Source organism: Camelus ferus, chromosome 9 (genome assembly GCF_009834535.1).
Source record: "Camelus ferus isolate YT-003-E chromosome 9, BCGSAC_Cfer_1.0, whole genome shotgun sequence".
Taxonomy (NCBI): domain Eukaryota; kingdom Metazoa; phylum Chordata; class Mammalia; order Artiodactyla; family Camelidae; genus Camelus; species Camelus ferus.
In genome coordinates, this window is record NC_045704.1 from 72,534,590 (window position 1) to 72,558,658 (window position 24,069).

Consider the following 24,069-nt stretch of genomic DNA (forward strand, 5'->3'; position numbering starts at 1 on the left):
ATATATATAAAATGTATACATATAAACACAAAAATGGATGTTAAGGAGAGAAATAGTGCAAATAACTATGGTAGCTGTAGAAATAAAGTTTACTGTAAATAATCCTGAAATAAAATTTCCTTTATTGTGGAGAGACCAGTTTACTCAAGAGAGTAAATTAAGCCCAATTTTGTCTTCTTTATTCTTACTATATTTAGAATCTGACCTTAATAAGAGATGGAAATTTATTTTCAATACAGTAAATTTGTAAATTTTAATTTATCAAGAAGTTCTCAAAATTGAACAGCGTTCTTAATGTTTTTAGACATGGAAAGGTGGTTACCTTACCATTCAGTATTATACTTCTTGGGTTATTAATACTTACTGTGGGATCATTTTGTGTCAGACATTTTGCCAAGAAATATAACTTATTGCCCTACTTTTGAAGAGTTCACACTACCTTGGAGGAAACACATAATTACAATGTGACGTGATAATTTTGATAATATAAGATGCATACTTTGGGAACACAAAAGAATAACTTTTTGTAGGCGTCAGAAATCAAGTGATATTTTAAGTGAATTCTGAATGATGAATAGAAATTTAATTATAGAGAGTAAAAGAAAGAGTAAGAGGTCAGTCTTAAATGTGAATTATGAGAGAAGGTATAAAACCCACCCTTTAAACTGACTTGGAAAGTAGGATGCTTGCTTGGTCAGGGACTATTCTATGAAGCCATAGTTGATGGAAGTGGCCCTTAGCCAAAGCAAAAGGTAAAACTGATTATACAGGAGAGGAATCAGAGGTCAGTAAACAAAAGAGGTATTTCCAAATAGGGCACTGCTTCTGGGTGTAGAGTTGGAGATCAAGAGGGTTGATTGAATAGAGCAGAAAACAGTGAGTGAACCAAACAAATTGGAAGACAATTGTTGAGAACGGATATCTAGAATGGCATTGATTTAGATTTTAAATATGGTTAGATTTTGTTTACTTATCATAGACATCAGATAATGGAAGGGACAGGTGTATTTAAATTGCCAAAGATGTGGTAGAAAACAAGGCTGTGGATGGAATGGTATGTTCCTGGCGTAGGAAGGAAAAGTAGATTTGGGGGGGCAGGTGAGGGAAAGATAAGAATTTTGGTTTGAAGCATACTGAGTGTAAGATGCCTATGGACTATCGATGTAGAACTGTAAACGTTGAAACATACATGTTCTGTTTACTCATTTGTAAAATAGGAGTATGTTTGCTCCCCCTATTCCACAGGTATGTTATAAGGCCTTACATGAAAGAATGGAAATGAAATAGTCTTGAACAATAGAAATCAATGTACAATGGAAAGAGTTCTTTTGATTATGTTTGTTTAGTGCATGTTTTCTAAGGAAGAATGGCAAGAAAAGCTAATCGTAAGTTAATTATGTATTTTAACCATTTTGCTGGGCTAAACTTTGCCTGAAGGGCATATGTCATTTGAGTATAAGAACGCATTACTTATTTGAAGACACGTTCAACTTCTTTTTCAATGCATGCTGCATATTTCAAGGGTAGTTTCTAATGGAGTTTAATAAAGACATTAAAGAGCAAATGAAAATACTTTTTAAAAATTAGTTTTGGTTCACATTGGAGTGGAAGCTAATGGATGCCTTCTTAAGTACTTTGGGGAATTAAAAAAATCAAACTAAGTATCACTGATGGAAGCAGCTTCAATTCTGTCTTCAGCATGAATTTATGTGTCTAAATGTGGCTGGAGTTATTTTTTTTAATAAAAATTCTTTTTTCTGTAGCTCTAGATTACATGCATATCAACCACAGTAAGTTCTAAACCAAGGCAAGAGTTGTAATCTTTCTTGTTACCACGGTAGCTAGTTTCAGGAGTTTGCAGTTAAATTTGATGGAGCACAACACATCTGCTCAATTCCAGTCAGATTCTGTTGGTGCTGCCAGAAGACTGCATCAGAATTAGGAGAGAATGTTCTCTAGACTCAAAAAGATACAGGACAGGCCTCACAATAGAGTCTCTTAGTCACCAAATCTGCTGAGAATGTTCTTCTGAGAGGAAAATAATTGGATTTGATCCAAATATTAAAAAAATCCCTTTAAAGGTTGTTTATAGGGAATAACTTAATCTTGAGTTCTTCTGAGGAAAAAAAATACTGATAATACTAGGATGTTAATTTCTTTCCTCTCTGAAGCAAACTAAAATTCTTGAGAATTGAAAGATAGATGACAGACATTCAGTGCTCATCATATAGATGCTTAATAAATCTGGAATTAAAATTACATTGACATAATGGTGATCTTTTGGGTCATAGCTTTTTTTGAGGCTGTGATGAAAGCTGTAAATTCCCTGTAAAAAAAATGTGAAAGCACATACAGACACTAAATTTAGAATATATTTTCAGGGACTGCAGCTGTTCCCAGAAGTAAACCCTTGAACTCCAAGTTAAAAAACAGAAAATGAAATAAGACAACAACAACAACAAAACTTGTGCAGTAGAGAAGTATTAAGAAATATTTGATCCTTATTTCTAGGAACAAAGAGGAAGAGGTAAAATTTTTTGTGTGAATTAGATCCTGACATTTCATTCCTTGATTGAATTTACCTTGACTGTCCCACCTAAACATCTTCCACCCCACCTCACCCCTAGCGAACATCCAGTCACTCTTCATGAGATACTTGTTTATTTCCTTCATAGCAGTTAGTACAATCAAAACTTACTTTTCATTAATGTTTTTGTTGCAGCCCGGTCTCACTAGAATTTGAAGACCTTATTTATCTGTTGACAGCTGCATCCCTAGCATCTAGAAGTCATCTGACACACAGTTTTTTTCTGAGATTATTTTTTGAATAAATGAATAAATAATGCAGTATTATGTAGTTAGAAAGCCCATAAACTACTCATTGGTAACATATATGAATTCATGTGAAGTCAAGAATGGTATAGACAAAGAGCTGGCTGGATATGTGTTACTAAGATAAGCATAATGATATATTTCTACAATATGCTTTAACTTAAAATGGCTAATGCTTCTATCAGCTCATTTTTTTTTTGTTCCATTTTCAAGCCTTTTACCGTGTAATATTTATTTTCTGAAAATGTCAGCATGATATGCAGTATTTCCAAGTCTGAATTGTGGCAGGGAATGATATGTTATGGCAGTATTTTAGTTATTTATTTATTTTTTAAATGTGTGTGAACTCTTCTGGGAATACGGTAGCTTTGGTAGGGATGTGACTTGATGCTGAACTGCATATATGTGTATTGTTTATTAGCAGATTTCTTGCAACACTGAAATATTCCTGAGAGCTCTTCCATATTTACCATATTGTTCCACATTTCTAACTATGAATAATGTTTTAAGATGGTTATAGTTATGAATGGTACTTATGTACTCTGGACAAGGTACAACTTTATCTCCTTCTTTTATATTATTTTCAAGTCATGTTCAATAATAATTTACACTTGTAGAACTTATTTGGCAATCGATGAACTGAGCTTCAAAGAAATATGTTTTCTGCCAACTAATTTGACGTTTTGGAGACAAGGCAGACTTCAAACAGGATTTAAGCTCCTCTTAACCTGACGGAAAAGGGATAAATTATATCACATAATTTTAAGATATGATTCAGAAAAATTAGCCTGGTAAAGGCAGTTTGGGGAGGATTTTTTCTGATTGGTTAAATAGTAAACAGATTTATATTCTTTATTCCAGAGATTGCCATAAATTGAATTCATTATTGGATAGAAAAATAACTAAAAGAGTTCGGTGAAGTTGGTTTTTCTTCCATAAGCTAATGTTTTCATTGTATTTTTTCTAGTACAAGTTCAAAAATTCAAAAGAACACATTTTTATTAAGCTCAAGACTCTTTTCTGAGGCATTGCTGATTATAAGAAACTTTTAGCTAAGAGATTTATACTGAGCTTACTCAATTTTAGAAACAGAAACCATTCTGTGATCTTGATTTCATTATGGATCCAGCCTACTGAGCTGAGTGATATTTAGTGTCTCTAAGCCTTTCTAGAAATGACTGTTTTTAGCTACAAGCAGTCAGAGATTAAGGCTTTGTATCATCTTATAGCATCTAAATTTTAATAGATGCCACCTGATTATTGTGCTAGGTAGACCACTTTATAGTAGCTTTTGTCTTGGTCCACTTATCATGTGATGATGGAGAGGCAAAGTGTGTTTTGTCTATAAGAGCACATTCTTTTATAATGTCATAGGAACTCAGCTTGTATGCTTGGTAAAGAATATAATCATACCTACCTTGTCAAGTCAGCCAGGTGCCATTTTAATTCTTTTTCAAAAGTAGCCATATTTCTATAAGGCTTCTAGAAACTGCAGTGTGGATAATTTTTCATATTTGCTCTAACTTGAAGGGATACTTTTAATTTTGCTATCATTTGCACTCAAATTTAGCATTTGCAGAAGCAGTTTGGTAATCCTTAGTGCTAAGGAGACCAGATAGAGTTCTGTTTATATTTGAAAATCTGCTATTTAAAGAGAATAAAGCTAAGGAATTATTACATGTAAAATTTACCTTAGTAGTAAAGTAACTGGTTTCATTTGTCAGTGAACATAAGTACAACTTCATATTTGTATTTTAAAAATAATTCTTCTGTTTGAAAAATTTGTACTTGTTATTTTGGTAGTGATTTTCAGATACAAGGAACATTTTCCTGTTAGGACTAAGAATCAATTTTATGAAGATAAGATTTCATCAGAGAAAATACTGTGGATTATAAAGATGAAATGACTCTACGAGTATGGTGATAGGAACCAGAGATTCTGACTTCATGGTGAACGTTACCTTGTTACAGTATGGAATACTACACATAGGCACTTGCCATTATTTTCTTTTTTTATCTCTGCATATTGATAATGCACTAAAACAGTATTGTTCTCTGAACGCATAGATATAAGGGCAGGTGCAAGTAATAAGTGTTGTAATTCAAGTACCTTAAATATAAATGTCATACAATCAGACCATGATCATATTATTATTTAAATGACATGGAAGTTTGTTAATGATCTGGTTAATTCAGAAAATAACCAGTTACACAGTTCAGTTAGAATTAAAACTTTCTGTGCTTGAATTTCTTTACTGATTGGATTAGGCATGTGATTTTTAAATGATCATTATTTCCCTCTTAAAATTTATTTATTATTTGTTGGAAATTTTTAAAAAACACAGTAATTAGAGTAAGTTTATTTCAGGCACAAACTGATAATAATTTATTAAGAAAAAATGCTTTTAAACTAAGTGTTTAATGCAAATCACAATTTTAAACTCATATTATCCCCACTTCTAGTGACAATAATAAAAACTGCTTGCTCTAGCAGCACATACACTATAAATTGGATATGATGATGAAATCTTACACAGAAAACAATAAAGTGCTTTACAAGCTGCACATCTCACAAAAAAGCTGTGATCATCCAGGTTTTGAATGCATATGATACCATATTACATTATTATTTTTTTAAGTAATGAAGACCCAGATATCCACTGCAGTGGCCATTAACTAAAAATTCATTCATTTCTGAAATTGATTTTCTTTCTTCATACAAACTCTTGATGTACAGAGTATTGACTGATTTGTGTGTGTGTGTGTGATGTGTGTACAATAACAAGTGAGTCCCCTTAATTTTCTAACTCAAAAGCAGAGGAAAACTTAACATAAACATTTAAAAGAGAAAACAACATTGCTAAAGGACCCAGAGTGGTCATTAAATCATGCTAAGTTTTTGTAGGAAAAAAAGGAAGTCTTTGTTAAATTTTAACAATTTCAAGATTGAGTTATTTCATACTACAACTTTGACAGTGAGATATTTGAGAATGATGTTTTACTTGTGTTATTTGAAATGAATTACTCTTGAGTATTACTTCTTTACACAATGCTTTATCTGAATTATTATATCGTTACTTTACAGGAAATGACAATATTAAGTATGAGTGAAACTAAACATTTACAATTTGTTAAATATTATTTATCTTAGAATATACTTTTAAAATTGTAAACCAACCCATACTAGTTTCCATAAAACTGCCTTAAGTGTTTTTAGTATGTGGAGAGTACATCCAAACTCAATGACACATTTGATGTATATTGAGTATATATTTTTGGAGTTATTAACATAAATACTATTAAAGCTTTTTTTTTTTTTTTTGGTTATACTGTTTCTACACACAATGAATCAGGATAACAAGGGGTTGCCTTCCTATATCATTTTCTGAATTGGTTATTTACACATTTTAAACCACACGGACAACTCCGAAACTTTCCCACAATTTTCTTTTGCACAAATCTTGCCAATAGCTCTCCAGAGTTTATAAGTCTAGATGACATTACAGAAATTTTCTTTCTAAGAATTTTTATATGTGCTTCATGTACTGTTAGAGTCCTGACACAGGAATTACATTATTGCCAGTTGTATGTAAAATATAAGTTAAAACATTAGTACATTTATTTATAAAGAACAAAATTTGATTGTATAATGAATGCGTAGAGTTAGCTCAAGTCCATTTTTTGTGACTCAGCTTCATCTTTCAAGCAGTTGTATGGATTGCTTTCAGTGGAGTGAACAGAATGAACTCATCCTGAATCAGTTTTAGGATTCAGTGTTAGTGTTCCAATAAACTTGGGGTAAAATAAAGACTCTATGTAAAGCATCTGATTTGATTTTCTTTGTAGTTTATAATGTTTATGTAAAGAAGTAAGCTGGGAAGATAATTCCTTCTTTACTACACCTGAAAGTTGACCCATAATGATTACTGAGATTAAACTTCAGTGTTTTTTATAAAAAATATTACTTACTTTCACAGAAGTGAAGATGTACAATTGCACAATGGTGGTTACAATGGTAGAAATACATATTGCCAATAAAATGTTAGCAAGAGATTTAAAAATGATTGTACAGCACCGCATCAGAGAATTTTTTAACAGCAAAATGATTAATATTAGTTTCTCATATAAATAAGATCCTTAAATATTTTTTAGCAATAAATAGGGGGAAAGTGCTTTTTTCCCCTAATTTCTACCAAAATTATTTCCTGATGTGGAGCAAAAGACAGTAAAAAATGACAGAGTTAAAAAAAAAAAAAAAAAGACATTCATGCATTTAAGCCACCTATTAGTCTCTGACTCTAATATAAGGCAGATCATTAATCTTTTGTAAAACTATGACTTTAGCCACTTAAGCTCTTTTTAGTGCTTTTCATGACAAGGACATGATAGAATTTGTAAATTTAGGAGTTAAGATTTATTTCCAACAGGCTAATTTAGACAGTCTCAGCTGTTTTTTTGAAACACCAACTTTATAATAAAATGCTTTGGAGAAATGATGAAAGTTTTAATAAAGAAAAACAGAGAAAGGGTCCTATATAGTTTATCACAAATAACACTTTTTAGATCAATGAAAACAAATTATATTTGCTTATGTGTCATCCTCGGTCTTAATGATGTGGAAAAGGGTGACATTGAACAGGACCTGGTGGCCATTGTTCCAGGCATAAAGAGCTCTATCTCTTGCATTGTAGTCAAGCATGGATATATGAAAGTATTGGTTGTGAAAAGGAATGTCCGTGTACTCATATGTGGAGGTTTTGGTGGAATAGGAATAATACACCTTGGCTCCAGTTAAGTGGGAGTTGGTGACATACAATGTCCCACAGATCATGAAAGATTCCCCTGCACTTCTCTTGGGATAGCCAGTGCTCCAGCTCTTCATCACCTCCAAGGTATCTTGGTTAAGCTGGCTGATGACAATATTGCCTGCATTCTGGTTAGTTGCATACACAGCCCACAACCCAATTTCGTCAGCCATTAGGTCGATATCAGAGAATCCACCCCATGTGTAAGGGTAAACGTTGTGAAAACCAGCATACTCCAGGCTTCGTTGGGCAAGCACTCTCCCCATATCAAAGCTGTATTTGATGATGATGTTACTCTGATACTTGTTAAAATAGAGTGAGCCATTGTAGACAACATGGTTAGTTCCTGCCCATTTGAAAGGGAGATTGTATGTCCTTGATTCAGCCCCACTGACAAAGTCTGCAATTGATTTGTACTCACGGACAATTTTATTGTTAGTATAACTGTCCATATACCAGACCTGGAAAGAAGAAAAAAACATAGAGTGACCTAAATTCTGTACTTTTTTGAGAATTCCAAAATAAAGACATATAATCAGCACATACTAATGTCATTCTCAGTCTCTGGAAGCCACATCCTCTTACTGCTTACCTGCTGCAACGTGGTAGTACCGCAGGCTTTGGCAGAAATAGTGGCATGGTTGATGTGGAAAGGAAACAACTAAGATTACTGCTTTGAAGTTGATTTGTTTGTTGTCTTTTATTTTTTGTTGTTTTTTATTTTTGACCATTCAGTGCATATCACTGAGTGAACCAAACACGTATCAGTGCAAATCACATCACTTTGTTCATTTACCTGATAGGTCAGTTTGATCAGTGATAACTGCAAAAAACATCAGCCTTAAAAAATTTGATTATTCCATCTCTTGCTCTGAAAAATATATGGTCTAATTTTACACATTCAGCTTATTTTTCCTTTATGGATACCACAGAATCTTCTAGTAATACTTGTTCATTGGGTCATCTTATAGGTACAACCACCTTTAATGAAATGATTTTACTGATTTAGTTACTAATGTTGCTTGGATGTAACCCTTGAGAATCCTAATGTATATTGAGTTCTGTAATAGAACATAAATAGAGCTATGGTAAGTTTCTAGTATATTGTTTACATAATACAGGCATTGCCAAATAACCCCCAAAAGTTTCAGTGCTATTTTCTTTAAAATTACCTATAGATTCTTGGGATATTTTAGCTTGTTTAGTGAATTGGTGAGCTCTTGAGTTCTTTACTTATTTAGTGTTTTTTTTTTTTCACACTAAGGAGGAAGTTTTAGGAATATACAAAGAATTTTATATACTTGTAATTAGCCCTTTTCAAGCATAAAACATGCTGAACCCAATAAAAATTAGACTCACTATACTGATGAATTATAGGGGAGAACATTTTACTGAAATAAGTTTGTCATATATTGGTAGATACGTTAATATTATTAAACTGAAAGTGTTTGTAAATGATGTAATACTTTTCAAGTTGAAACTAATATCCCTGGAAAAAAAGAATAGTAGACGCAAAGTATAAATAAAACATCATTCTAAGCAAAGGCATTTGAGCAAGCAACATACTCTGTTGTTTTTTTCAGATGCTAAAGGATCTGTCATCCAAGCACCAAATCGGGTTCCAGATGTCTTGACTGTAATTGGGCCTGTGATTTTCATCAATTTTCCACATGCTGAAATTAGAGAAACATAAACATGTTGGGTGAACACGGCCAATGATTCCAACACACATACTTATACCAAGAGCAAAGAAAGGGATCCTAAAACAAAGCAACTAGAATTAATGTCACATATTCTGAATAAATGGTCATTCATGTTGGATGCTGTGCATTTAACTATAATTTGAACCATAAGTATTTGCTGTTTCAGTGCTCTAAATCTGAAGTGTAGAATTTAAAAACAGGAAATTATTTGTACAATCTGGAAAGAAAGAAATGAGGAAAGTTATTATCATTATACCAATTCAGCAGCTACTTCTTCTAAGGGAAGAAGTTAGAAAAATTAAATTGTCCATGGGCCTGTTTACCTGATCATCAGCTCCCACTCACCTGAACCTCCCTCCTCATGCTTTTAAACTTTGGACAACTTATGCAGGACAGAAAGAACTCTATAAGCCGATTTTCAGTTTGTATTGGTAGGTGAGCAACTCCTATGAAAGTTATCTTTATAGACTGTAACAATAAAAAATTAATCACAATCTGCCTAAAAGAGGTAGAGTTTTGAAGGGTTAATGCCTAGTACAGATAGCAGGTCTGATAGAGCAGCCCTAAAGGTGCAGGAAAAAAAAGCCCCCCAAACTCAAGCCCTCACACCCTGCAGTCCCGTGCAGTGAAAGATGGGGAGTATCAGTTGGTATAATACATGATGAAAAATTAATGCCTTCTTGAAAGATTATAGTTTTTATCACTCTAACTATGAATAAGATCTTAGGAAAAGCTTGGACTTCATAACTGCCAAAATCTAAATCAAAGGGAAACCAAGACTTTTTGTGAGATTTTTTTAACAGCAAAATTTAAGTTATTTATTATACACGTTGTGAAAGGCAGTTGAATGTCTATAAATGTTGACCTTTGGTCTAAACAAGGAAATATTATTTCCTATTCATTTATACTCTTTTTTGTCTCTTTCTGTTTTTTTAACTTAAAAATTTTGTTCTGTATGGCTTATGTTTTAGGTCCTCCTCTGCCTATCCTTGGAATTGATATGTTTCTTCATAGTTCCTGTTGGTTCCTGTTTGAAAGAGAAAGACAGATTCCCCAAAGCAAATCAAGGATAAAATTAATTGTAGCTTAGGGCTTACTTTGGCTCATTTCTCTCTCTATATGTTCCTCATAAGAATAATTTATAACTGGTCAAATACTAAGCTGTGCAGTTAGAAAAGTGATGAATGATAACATTATATTTTGTACTATTACTTCAGTGATAACTATACATTTAGTAATCTCTAGCATTTCTTGAAACCTAAACTGAATATATTTTTTTCTTCTTTTGTGAAATAAACTAGATGTGATAGCATCTTTATAAACTTTATATAAAGGAATTACTTTATAAACTCCTAAGACTTGATAAACCAAGCATATAATTCAGAAACTTTCTGGCATTATCTGTATTAAATAGCAAGATCTCAGGTTAAACCTGTTTAGCCTATATTAGCTCAACTTGGTATAAACACATGCACAATATATGAATAAAGCAGATCAATCTGAACTAGAAAAAAGTGAATGCACTCTGAATGAATCAGAGTATATTTGAATACACTAAATAAGTGAAAGTAATATGATGTTTATTGATGGCTGGCCTACATAAATATTTCTAAATTCACAGATGGTAAGTGCATGAAAATTTAAAGTACAAGTATATTGAAATACATAGAAAGACATCCCTCCTCCTAAAAATACTATGAAATAAAATATGTGGTTTCTTCCTTAGGCATGATAACAAATTCTTTTGTTGAACAGATCATAAATAACAAAATTAGTCAGGTAGAATATGAAAAGTAACTGGCTTAAGATGATGGCACTTTCATTTCTTTTTATTTTGCAAGATCTCATTAAAATGATAGTAAAGGAGTAAAGCATTGGGGGGGAAATGCAAAAAGAACAGAATAAGAATCATCAATGGAGAAGAAAATTTTAACAAATTTCCAGAAGGCAGAAGATGATAGAGTGGTAATATTAGAGGTGTAGGATGAAATAAGATGCAAAAGTGTCTATGCAGAGGAGATAAGTGCTGAGGATGGAGCTGCTCAGCCTTGAAGAAAAGTAAGGGACTTGGGCCCTAAGAAGGTTCAAGATGGCGGTGCATCCTCCCAGAGATTCAGCAAGTCTACAACTACATATGGAATAATTCCCTCAGAAAGGGATCTGAAAACTGGATGAACATAGCCTCCACAACAAAGGGTAAAAGGATTGCATTGATATGGATAGGAGAGGCAGAGAGGCCTCCTGCCAAGGGAAAAACCACACTGAAGCCATGATAATCTGCAACAGAGAGGGACCACAAAGGAATGGATCTTGTCCCTGAGGATTGAGGGGTAAGAACTCCGTATCAGGCACCCTCGATCCCCATATCCTGCACAGTTGAGACAAGCCCCCCAAACTGCTGATTTTGAGAACCAGTAGGGAATACGTCTAGGAAAATCGTAGAACTGCAGGTAAGGGAAAACCCATTTTCAAAGGGCCTGCATGCCAACTCACTTGACCTATCCCCCGTGGAAAACACCAGATTGAAAAGTACATGGACCACAGGTGAAGGTGACCTGTTTCCTAATCTTGAAACATCTTCTGTAGAGGTAGAAAGCAGTTGGGATATTGGGGACTGAGACACTGATAGGGGCAATTTTCCCATCACACTGTGCCTTGCTAATGCCAGTGCTGGTGGTTACCATTTTGAAATTCTTCCACTAAGCTGTTAGTGCCAGTGGGTGAGTCCCACTGAGGCCCCCCACCCACCCCTGTGCCTTGGCTAGGCCTCACAGCTGGACAAGCAATAGCTCTGCCAGCCACAGTATTTTGCAGCAGCTTTGGTTAGGCTAGGCCCATGGCTATGGACATTGAAACAGTAATCAAAAAGCTCTCAACAAACAAACAACAGCTTCACTGGAAAATTCTACAGGAGATTTAATACCTATCCTTGTCAAATTCTTCCAAAAAACTGAAGAAGAGAGGAATCTTCCAAATGCATTTTACAAAGCTAGCATTGCCCTGATACCAAAGCTGGACGGATAGCACACAGAAAAGATTACAGGCCAGTATCCTAGGTGAACATTGATGCAGAAATCCTCAATGAAATATTAGCAAACTGAATTCAGTAATACATTAGAAGGATCACATGCCACAATTAAGTAGGACTTATTTCAGGAACACAAAGATGGATCTACATCCACAGATCAATTAATGTGATACATCACATTAACAAAATGAAGCATGAAACATACATGATCATTTTATTAGATTGCAGAAAAAGCTTCTGACAAAATTTAACATCCATTTATGATAAAAACTCTCAAGTGATTATAGAGGGAATGTACCTCCACATAATAAAGGCCATATATGACAGACCTGCAGCTGTAACACCACACTCAATGTGAAAAACTGAAAACTCTAAGATCAGAAATAAGACAAGGATGCCCACTCTTGCCACTTTTATTCAGCATAGTATTGGAAGTGCTAGCCACAGCAGTTAGGGAGAAAAAGATATGAAAGGCATCCAAATCAGAAAGAAAGAAGTAAAACTGTCACTGTTTTCAGATGACATGGTACCATATAGGGTGAATCCTGAAGAAGCTACCAAAAAAAAAAAAAAAAACCTGTTAGAACTAATAAATGAATTCAGTAAAGTTGCAGAATACAAATCAATAAAGAGAAACTTGTGGCATTTTCTTATGCTAATAATGAACTATTTTAGAAAAAGAAATCAAGAATTGCCAAAGCATTACTGAAGAGAAAGAGGCTGGAGGAATAACTCTCCCAGACTTCAGACAATACTATAGAGCTACAGTCATCAAGACAGCATGGTATTGGTACCAAAACAGACATATGGACCAATGGAACAGAATAGACAGCCCAGAAATGAACCCACAAACTTTTGGTCAACTCATCTTCGACAAAGGAGGCAAGAATATACAATGGAATAAAGACAGCCTCTTCAGCAAATGGTGTTGGGAAAACTGGACGGCAGCATGTAAAATAATGAAGCTAGAACACTCCCTTACACCATATACAAAAATCAACTCAAAATGGATTAAAGACTTAAACATAAGACAAGATACAATAAACCTCCTAGAGGAAAACATAGGCAAAACATTATCTGACATACATTTCAAAAATTTTCTCCTAGAAGAAATAAAAGCAAGAATAAACAAATGGGACCTAATGAAACTTACAAGCTTCTGCACAGCAAAGGAAACCAGAAGTAAAACAAGAGGAAAACCTACGGAATGGGAGAAAATTTTTGCAAGTGAAACCGACAAAGGCTTGATCTCCAGAATATATAAGCAGCTCATACGACTCAATAAGAAGAAAATAAACAACCCAATCCAAAAATGGGCAGAAGACCTAAACAAGCAATTCTCCAAGGAAGACATACAAATGATCAAAAAGCACATGAAAAAATGCTCAATATCACTAATTATCAGAGAAATGCAAATCAAAACTACAATGAGGTATCACCTCCCACCAGTCAGAATGGCCGTCATTCAAAAATCCACAAATGACAAATGCTGGAGAGGCTGTGGAGAAAGGGGAACCCTTCTACACTGCTGGTGGGAATGCAGTTTGGTGCAGCCACTATGGAAAACAGTGTGGAGATTCCTCAAAAGACTAGGAATAGACTTACCATATGACCCAGGAATCCCACTCCTGGGCTTGTATCCAGAAGGAAATCTACTTCAGGATGACACCTGCACCCCAATGTTCATAGCAGCACTATTTACAATAGCCAAAACATGGAAACAGCCTAAATGTCCATCAACAGGTGACTGGATAAAGAAGAGGTGGTATATTTATACAATGGAATACTACTCAGCCATAAAAACCGACAACATAATGCCATTTGCAGCAACATGGATGCTCCTGGAGAATGTCATTCTAAGTGAAGTAAGCCAGAAAGAGAAAGAAAAATACCATATGAGATCGCTCATATGTGGAATCTAAAAAACAAAAACAAAAACAAACAAGCAAACAAAAACAAAGCGTAAATACAGGACAGAAATAGACTCAGACAGAGAATACAGACTTGTGGTTACCAGGGGGGTGGAGGGTGGGAAGGGATAGACTGGGATTTCAAAATTGTAGAATAGATAAACAAGATTACACTGTATAGCACAGGGAAATATACACAAAATGTTATGATAACTCACAGAGAAAAAAATGTGGACAATGAGTGTGTATATGTCCATGAATGACTGAAAAATTGTGCTGAACACTGGAATTTGACACAACATTGTAAAATGATTATAAATCAATAAGAAATGTTAAAAAAATCAAGAAAGATACCACTTTTACATTTGCATCTGAAAGAATAAAATACCTAGAAATAAACTTAACCAAAGGAATGAAAGATCTGTATGCTGAAAACCATAAGACACTGTTGAAATAAATTTAAGAAGACTCAAATGGAAAGACATTTCATTTTCATAGATTGGAAGAATTAATATTGTTAAAATATCTGTATTACCAAAGCAATCTACAGATTCAGTGCAGATTCCGTATTGAAATTCCAATGGAATATTTCATAGAACTAGGACAAATAATTCTAAAATTTGTATGGAACCAAAAAGATCCCCAATAGCCAAAACAATCTTGAGAGAGAATAAAAATGGAGGCATCACACTTTCACACTGTACTATAAAACTATTGTAATCAAAACATTATGGTATTGGCACAAAACGTATAGATCAGTGGAACAGAATTGAGAGCTCAGAAGTAAACTCACACATACAGGGACAATTTACAGCAAAGTAGTGAAGAACATACAATGGAGGAAAAAACAGTCTCTTCAATAAATGGTATTGGGAAAACTGGACAACTACATGCAGGAGAATGAAACTAGACCAGTATCTTACACCATACACAAAAATTAAATGATTTGAAGATTTAAATGTAAGACTTGGAACCATGAAATTCTAGGGAAAATCATAGGTGGTAACCTCATTGATATCAGTCTGACTGTTTTTGTGGATCTGATTCCAAATGCAAGGCAAACCAAAGCAAAAATAAGTGAGACTACATCACACTAAAAAGCTTCTGCAAAGCATGGAAACCATCAAAACCAAAAGGCAACCTACTGAATGGAAGAAGATATTTGCAAATTATCTATCTGATAAGAGGTTAATATCCAAAACACATGAAGAATTCATACAACTCAACACGTAAAGAAAAAACAACCTGGTTAAAAAATGGGCAAAGGATCTGAATAGACCATTTTCCAAAGAAGAAATATAGATGCCTGCTAGGCATATGACAAAATGTTCAGCATCATTAGTTATTAGGGAAATGCACATGAAAGCCACATTGAGGTACCACCTTATATCTCTTTGAATGATTATGATTGAAAAAACAAGAAATAACTAATGTTGGAGAGAATATGGAGGTAAGGGAACTCTTAACACTGTTGGCGTAAGTAAATTGGTACAGCCACTATGGAAAATAGTATGGCGATTCCTCAAAAATACAAGAATAGAATGCTCATATGACCCAGCTATTTTACATCTAGCTATTTATCCAAAGAACATGAAAACACTAATTTGAAAAGATATATGCACTTCTAGGTTCATTGCAGTACAATATTCCAGTATATGAAAAAAAATTGTCCATTTATGGATGAATGGATAAAGCAGATATGGTATATATACACAGTGGAATACTGTGTAGCCATAAAAAAAAAATCCTGCCATTTGTGACATCATGGATAGACCCTGAAGGCATTATACTAAGTAAAAAAATTCAGACAGAGAAAGACTATATGATTTCACTCATGTGGAATCTAAAAATGAAAACAAATGAACAAACAAAATAAAACCAAAACAAACTGATAGATACAGAGATCAGGTAGTGTTTACCAGAGGGGAAGGGGTTGAGGGATGGGAGAAATGAGTGAAGGGAGTCAGTGTCAGCTCTATGGTGACAGATGGTAACTAGACTTATGGTGGTATTACTTTGTAGTATATAGAGATGTTGAATTATAATGCCGTACACCTGGAACTGGTATAACAAAAATTTAAAAAAAGACAAGGAATTGAGAAACATAGGTTTAAAGGATTTTACACGTGGAATAGGGCCCTGAAAACAGGAACACCATTTAACTGCTTAAGAGCAATTAATCCTTCGTTCATCCTTGATACAGAACCCCAGAAAGTAGTTAAAAAATCTACAGAACTGTGTTAATCACCTGACAAGACTTAGGGCAAGGGCAACAGATGAAGAGACTGGAGCTTCAGAACAAAGGCTTTTGGATTCTGACATTGGTAGTCTCCTTGCCCACTCACCATGGAATGAAATGTCACTTCCTACACAAACACACACAGTTTCCAAGCAGATTTATTATTCAAATCTTTGAAAATCAGTTGATAACCAAGGATTAAAGTATATTTTCTAAAAGCTTAGAATAAGAATGACCAAAATAAATGTGCAGAAAAACCAGACTACCATAAACAGATAATTCAGAAAGCAGAAGAAATTCCAGTGTCTTTAAAGAGACTTGTATATTGTAGACTGTGTACTATGAAAAGAAAAAAGAGCTACTGGAAATTAAAAAAATATGATTTCATTTCAAAATAAGTTAGAAGGTAACAAGAGCTATCCCCAAAATTTAAAGAAAAAGATAAAATTTAAAATAAGAAAATATATGGATACATATAGGATCAATCCAGATGCTCCAACATCTGAAAAGCAAGTTTCTAGAATGAGAGGAGAGAGAAAAAGTAGAGAAAATTTTCAAAGAAATTAAACGGAGTATTTCCCCAATTGCAAAACCTAAATATTAGAATAAAAGCCTACACCATAATAAATGAAAAAAGATTTACTCCTAAAAATTACTGTAAAATTTAGAAGATACTGAATAAAGCAAAGAAATTGAATCTTTTCAGAGAAAATGTGTGACCTGATCACATGCAAACAAATAAGAATTAGACTGGCTCTGGACTTTTCATCAATACTGGATGATTGAAGATAGTAGTCAGTGCCTTTGTATTTAAGAAGAAAAATCAGAGAAAGATGGAGTAAGGGTATTTTCTGACATGCAAACTTTCCAAAGTTCACCTACAATGCACTCTTTCTTAAAAGTTACTTGAGGTTATATTGCAGCAAAATAAGCAAGTAAGCCAAGACAGGACAAGGCATGAAATCAGGACAATAATGATTTCTTATTTCACAATAACAGCTGTGCAGTAGGCCTTCAGAGCCATTAATCCAGAGTGGACGGAGTCTCCCGAAGGGAGGTGTCAGAAATAGGAGAAATTATCTACAGAAATACTGTATGAGACCTTCTAGGGGAAAAAAAAAACAACAAACTGGGTGTGGTGAAGGCATTTATTGAGGTACATGAAAGGAGAATTTAGTTGAAATTAACTCTAGTAATATTCCACTTTAGATAGCACTGATGTGTCACTGGAATTAGACACTGATGTTCACCACTTAGCTCCCAAAGAACAGCATAAGCATTGTGATAGTATTGTAAATACTTAGGTTTAACTTGTAGAATCAGCCCATGAACTGATTCTATAAGTTAAACAGAATACTTAAAGGATATTTCATCTGTTCTGTAATTATAGAAAAGACAAAGTGTTTACAACCATGATAACAGGAGAATAGGTAAAGTTCGCACTGTGAGAAAATTAAAAATTGGAAGAAGAAATGGAAGATAGAAGTGTAGCTTCTTTGAGTTTAAAAATTTAAAAATATGATGTCAGGAGAGTTTTCCTAGAGTTGATGAAAAATAATATTTAAGTATAAGTCTTGAATTTGCAGACTTGATAAGAATTGTACTGTGAATAGTTATAGAAGCATACTATGGAAAGACAACAAAGAAGTGGTTTTAGTTAGGTGATCTAAGTCCTCTCTTTGCAGAATGGAAAATCAGTAAATAAGTCCAAAATTGATAACTCCCCCCAAAGTGGAAAAAACGTATTAACCACCAGAAGCCCTACATTTAACTCCCTGTAGCCCTAAAATTAAGCATAAATGTGATTACCTCTGGAGAGCTGAGCTGGAGGAGAGTGTTACTTTTTATTATAAATCATTTTTATTCTCAGCATATAATTTTCTAGCCATGCACATACAATATTTAATTATAATTTTAAAAATTAGAATAGCTGAAAAAAGCAGGCATGAAATTTAAAAAGCAAAAATCACATTTCTGTACTGCTTATTGAAAAATCATTTCCAGGTTTTTATTTGCCGTTCTTTCTTGCAGGTCTAGGAAGTAGGTGGAAATGGAGGATGTAAATAGTCTCCAGAATTGGAAGCTGTGAAAAGCTATTCTGCTTTTTAATTTGGTTTCAGTCCTGTAAGGACTAGATTGAAATTGTGTTCTTTAAACTATCAGCTTTATCTTACAATTGGCATGTCAATCTCTCTTTAACTCTTAACCTTAAAAGAATTAGGATCTATCCTAATTCTGAATTGCGACATTTTTTTCAGTTACTTCATATAGATATTAAGAAAAGCCAATAAGTGATTACATTGGTTAGTACACGTATAGGAGCTCTACTAAAAGATGCTAGTCATGTGATTCAAGTAGAAATATTGTATATTTTATTTCAAAATAATAAGTGATTATGATCTTGGAAAAATATGCTCTTCTTGAAGACCAGGAGGCAAAATTAAAATTTCTTGAAAAATACCTTTTTAAAGGTGATCTTTCATAATCATCTGAAAAAAAAGGTACATAGACTCTCAGGAGTCAATTCAAATTTGTTCTGGATATAAATCAATATAATATTCCAAATACAAAATATAAACATAGTAGAATGTTCATCCTCACAAAATCTTTACACCCAGAGGAAATAGCCAAATGGAAACACAATCAGTAAGAAATTTATTGACCTCAGGTGGTTTTGATACTGAAAGTGAATAGAGATTTATAGTTACAAAGTTTGATTTAACATTTTAGATGGTCAAACTGTAAAATTAAATTTCAAACTGAGGTTTTTAACCTACCTTATCAGCAAAATTGGTCTCTTTGCTATAGGTAATCTCTGTTGCCTGAAGACTGAAGCATAGTTTGGACAAAGCAAGAAGACACAAAGCTCAGTTGTATACATAGTTCAGTTGCTGATTGTTTTCTGGGTTTAATGGTCCTCTGGATTCAGTTTCTTTAGATATGACTTTAATATGAACTGAGTGATAAGGATTAGTAGAACCTGCGTAAGAACTGTCTTTGGGACTAAGAATCATGCTGTGAGTCTCATGAATCAGCATTTCCAGAAAGTGACAGTGCATGTTGGCTTCTGTGGTGGTTGGCTCTAACCCAGTGCTCCATCTGGGAAAGAGATGCTGCTCAGCCTTATGAACTGTTTAGACCAAGAGTTAAGACAGAAATTACACCAGGTGTTAAAAGCTTCTGACACCTAAATTAAAAATGACTTTGCTTTCTCTTTTGCAGCAGTAGGCTTTTTCTCTGAAACATTGCAGAGGGTAAAATGGTAAAGATTTAAATGTAAAATAATTAATGTATTCATTTAATAACCATTTACTGAGAACTCATCATGTACCCAGGACTATGCTAGGTACTGTGGTTATAAGGCAAACGGAGACAAAATAGGTTCGTCAGTTGTAGCTTCTCAAAGTACAATTGCTTATGCTTATCCTTCCTATTTCTTTTCTTCTTTTTCTTCTTTTGAATTAACTGGCAAGGAAAGTTAAGTGAAGAAATTATTTCAGACCAAATTTATATTGAGAAGAACATGATGTAACATTGAAAGCATTGAATATCTGTTGATATTAAATAAAAATTATAGAAATCCAGCCCTGAGTGCCGAAATGTGTAATAGCACTTTCTAGGTAATGTGAAGTGTATCTCATTTTAAGCCACATTTACCTCTGCTCTTCTACAAAATATGCCCAGAAATTGTCACACATAGAAAGAAACAAGCAAGTTCAGCTGATCTCCCATGTTTCATTTTCTATAAAAAATGAATGTGAGAGTCTAGAAATGACAAGTTTAATGCAGTAACATTTCTTACTAAGTCTCACTGATTTGGTCCTGCACATGTGTCTTAATGTAAGTTGTCTGTGTGAAGAAAACTTATCTCTACTATCTAGTAAATCAATATAATTTTGCAAACTTTAACTCTGTGATATTTCATTGAATGGGATTTTAAGTTAGATATAAACCATTTTTAAAATATGCATGTGAAGCTATGTTAGCTCTAGTTCCAAACAAAGATACCTCATATCTAGTCTCTGACCAGGGAAGATCCTTTGAACACTTACGAACTTTTCATTTTTTATGCTTTGATTCTTCTATGTGTATTGCTTTCTCCGTTGTTCCTCCATGTCTATCACTCATCAGCTATCCCTCCTTAGCCCAGTGACTCACAATGTGCGATACCAGCATTTTTCTTCCTGGCACCACTCTGAATTTGACCTCAGTCCACCACAACATTCTATCCCAAAGTCACAGCCTTTGAGTAAACCAATTTTTGTAGTATAATTCTCCGAAGCACACTTGAAGTGAAGAATTAGTGACCCAAAGTATTAACAATTTAAAAATAAATATTTGTGTATATCTTAAACGAGCCTTTTAGTTTCTTAATCTGAAATAGTAGTGCACTGAAAATTTTGGACTCCATGTCAATAAACTTGCTTAAAATCCAAAATAGGTCTGTGATAATAATGTATGGAAATGTCCTTTACTCTATACTGAGTCATGGATAAAGTGCTTTGCATAAAATTCTTCCACTTTGGATGATCATGATGGAGTGGCCTATTGGCTAATGAACTCTTTTACCATCTGCCTTATTTGGTGGGGATATTTTGATTCTTATTCTAGTCAATTCTACCTCAGAAAGCACAAACTTGGGTGCTAAAAGAAGGGAGTTTGGATGTGCTCTTCAGACAGGAGTGTTTCATTCACTCACTCATTTATTCATTCATCCAAGATTTAACGAGCATCAAACACTGTTCTTGGTACTAGAATTACAATTATGAGTAAGACATGACACCTCTGTTCTGGTGAAGATTACATTTTGCTGAGAAGAGAGAGAAAATAATTTGAATGAACTTTAAATAAGCAGAGAAGCTAAATATATCAGGTAGGAATAAATTTCATGCAAATATTTAAATATCTGGCAATTTGGTAAGGAGTGACAGGGGAGTTGCTTTACACTGGTGAATAGAGAAGACTTCTCAAAAAAGGTGATACATAATCTGAGATCTAATTGACAAGGAGTCAGCCGTGGACACATTAAGTTGAAGAGAAAGATGTTTAAGCAGTGGATCAACTAGAGGATAGCAGCATTTTAAACTAATCGGAGGCATGGTTTAAGAAAGCTTCCTGGGTTTGAATCCTGATTCTATCACTCACTCACCAGGGGCCTTATAACAATTTTTAATCTCTCAGTGTCTCATGGATAACACTAGTAATAATATCTAACTCACAAGGTATTGGGAGGAATAAATCAAAAATTCATGCTAAGTGTTTCAAATAGTGTTCAGTATACAGTTAATTATCTAATAAATGTTAGCTATTATTATTGTTCTTGGAAAGGCCTGAATTTGGATATGCTTTGTGAACTAAGAGAAATCAAAATAAAAGTGGAAGAGGCTAGTGTGTCTAGAGCACACTTGGAAAAGTAGAAGATGAGGTTGGAGAGGTGAATGGAATGAAGCTTTATAAAATCAGAGTGAGTACCTGGATTTTATTCTGAGTATGATGGAAAGCTATTGGAGGATTTTAAGAAAGTAGGGAAGTGACAGAATGTGGGCTACATTTTAGAAAGACTAGCCTAGCTAATATAGGAAATTAATTGTAGAGGATATCGAGTATAGGCAGAGAGACCAATTGAATGTTATCACATTGGCCAGGTGAGAGGTAATGAAAAATGGGGATGAAGACGGAGGAAAATAGATGGATTTGGGGTTTTTGTTTGTTTTTTTGTTTGTTTGTTTTTGGATAAAGTTGATAAGACCAGGCTTTGGATTAGATTTTAGGGTGAAAAGAGAAGTTAAGGAAAATCTCAAATTGAAAAACAGTTTACAGATATTCGGCTTGTTCAGAAGGTCAGATTGTAGTGTCATTTACTCAGATGAAATGACTAAAAAAGAAATGAGTTTAGAAAGAAAAATCAAGAATTCAGTATGGGTTATTTTAAGTTGTTCATGACTATTGTCTGTGCCAGTGGAGATGTAGAGATGATAGTATACAAATCTACATAGCAGACATCCTTCTGAAACACAGTTTTGACAATCTTTAGCACAATGATGATGGTGAAAGCCAGAGCCTCGGAGAGAGGACATACACAAAGAAGATGAAGACATCTAGAATAGAGTTCTGGGGCATCAAAATATTAATGGTACCCAGCAAAGGAGCCCAATAAGAAGCTATAAATGGGGTAGGAAAAATAGTGCAGTGTTAAGAAATCCTAAAGAGGAGAATCTTTCAAGAAGGATGAAGTACTGACCTCTAGGGAATACAGAAGTATCTAGAAAATCAAAGAAATGACCATGGAATTTGGCAGCAAGAAGTCATCGGTGGTTACAAGAATCAAATGAAGAGAATGTTGGGATCAAAAGCTGCGTTAGAGTTGGTTTTGAAAAGACTACAAACCAAATCAGCAACTATCAAATATCCTTTCAGAGGAGAAGCAGCAGGGAAATGGGGGGTTATGGGAAAATTTTATTCTTGTTCTGGTGTTCCTGTTGTTGTTTAATAAAGATTTGTTTGCCTTTATAAATAATCTAGTAGAGAGGGAGAAACTGATATGAAAGAGAATAACTAAACAATTTCATGAGCAGTTGGTAGTTTAATCTATTTATTAACTCTGCCTCTATTTATGTTTTTGTTGTTGTTGTTGTCTCTCTGTTTTTACTTCCACAATTTCCTGGGAAATGTTCTTTGTGTAGTATATTTATCCAGGTTAGAATCCTGAGGTCGGTGTTGGGGATGTGGTTTCTAATCTCAGCCACAACAGTAAATCATCACATAGTATTGGATAATGAATGCACTTATTCTCTGAGATGGAGTTGTATCATCTCTAAGGTGGAAGTTCTGAAGCTTGACATTTTGTTATTCTAACTAAGGGAATGTAGGGGATCAGTAGATAGTTATGCTGATGGGGAGAAGGTGGTATTTCTAGTTGTAAAACAAACACACACCATCTGGGTGATTATAATTGTGGTCATCATCATATCTACCCATATTCTTGGGAAGCAAAAAACAGAAAGGGCTCTCAAGGGATTTCTTTCTAGAAATTTCTTTTAGAAATTGTTATTAGACTTCTAAGCTAAAATTTATCTTGTTGAATGAAATTAGTAAAATTAAAGTTTCAGCAATTTATGAAACCTGGTCACACTTTTAGTTGTGATTTTGTGGTAGTGTTAAGTAAACACAGGTATTCTCAGATTCTGACTGAGCATAGAAATGATAAAAATGAAGTAAAATAAACAGTAAAAGTCATTTCTACTTCTTGGGTCCTCAAAACTGGCTTTTGTTCAAATAATCATTATCTTTCTCTCTTCACTCTCACTTTCTGTGAGGACACAAGAAGCCAGACAGAAAGGATAATTTCCTAAAATGCCTGGAAGACAAATGTTCCTGCAAAAGTGGATGGCAAAGAAGGAAGCTGAGTTCTGGTTCATTGATTTTCTCCTGCTATGCTCTTCTGTCAGCTGTGGCAGACATGAAAATATTAACATTTTAAAATATATTATATGTGCATAGTTCCATATGTTCAGAAAATGTGCTGAGTGGCTAGCTAACAAAAGTAACCATT

General features: G+C 34.1%; 1 protein-coding gene and 1 long non-coding RNA gene across 3 annotated transcripts in view; one reads left to right on the plus strand and one right to left on the minus strand.

The window, feature by feature from the left end:
- LOC116665913 overlaps positions 1-24,069 on the plus strand; it is a 139,122-nt gene that overhangs the window by 46,387 nt on the left and 68,666 nt on the right. The gene's annotated exons all lie outside the window — the stretch shown is intronic.
- The window catches only part of OLFM3 (olfactomedin 3), a 173,542-nt gene continuing 154,692 nt past the window's right edge, over positions 5,220-24,069 (minus strand). Inside the window, exons 5-6 of one of the 2 annotated variants that reach the window (XM_006190951.3) lie at positions 9,204-9,310; positions 5,220-8,098 (exon numbers count right to left, since the gene is read on the minus strand). In XM_006190951.3, coding sequence (XP_006191013.1) covers positions 7,421-8,098; positions 9,204-9,310 — 785 coding nt within the window. In that variant the 3' untranslated portion in view covers positions 5,220-7,420. The remainder of the gene's footprint in view (positions 8,099-9,203; positions 9,311-24,069) is intronic. The other variant, XM_006190952.3, reaches the window with a different exon arrangement.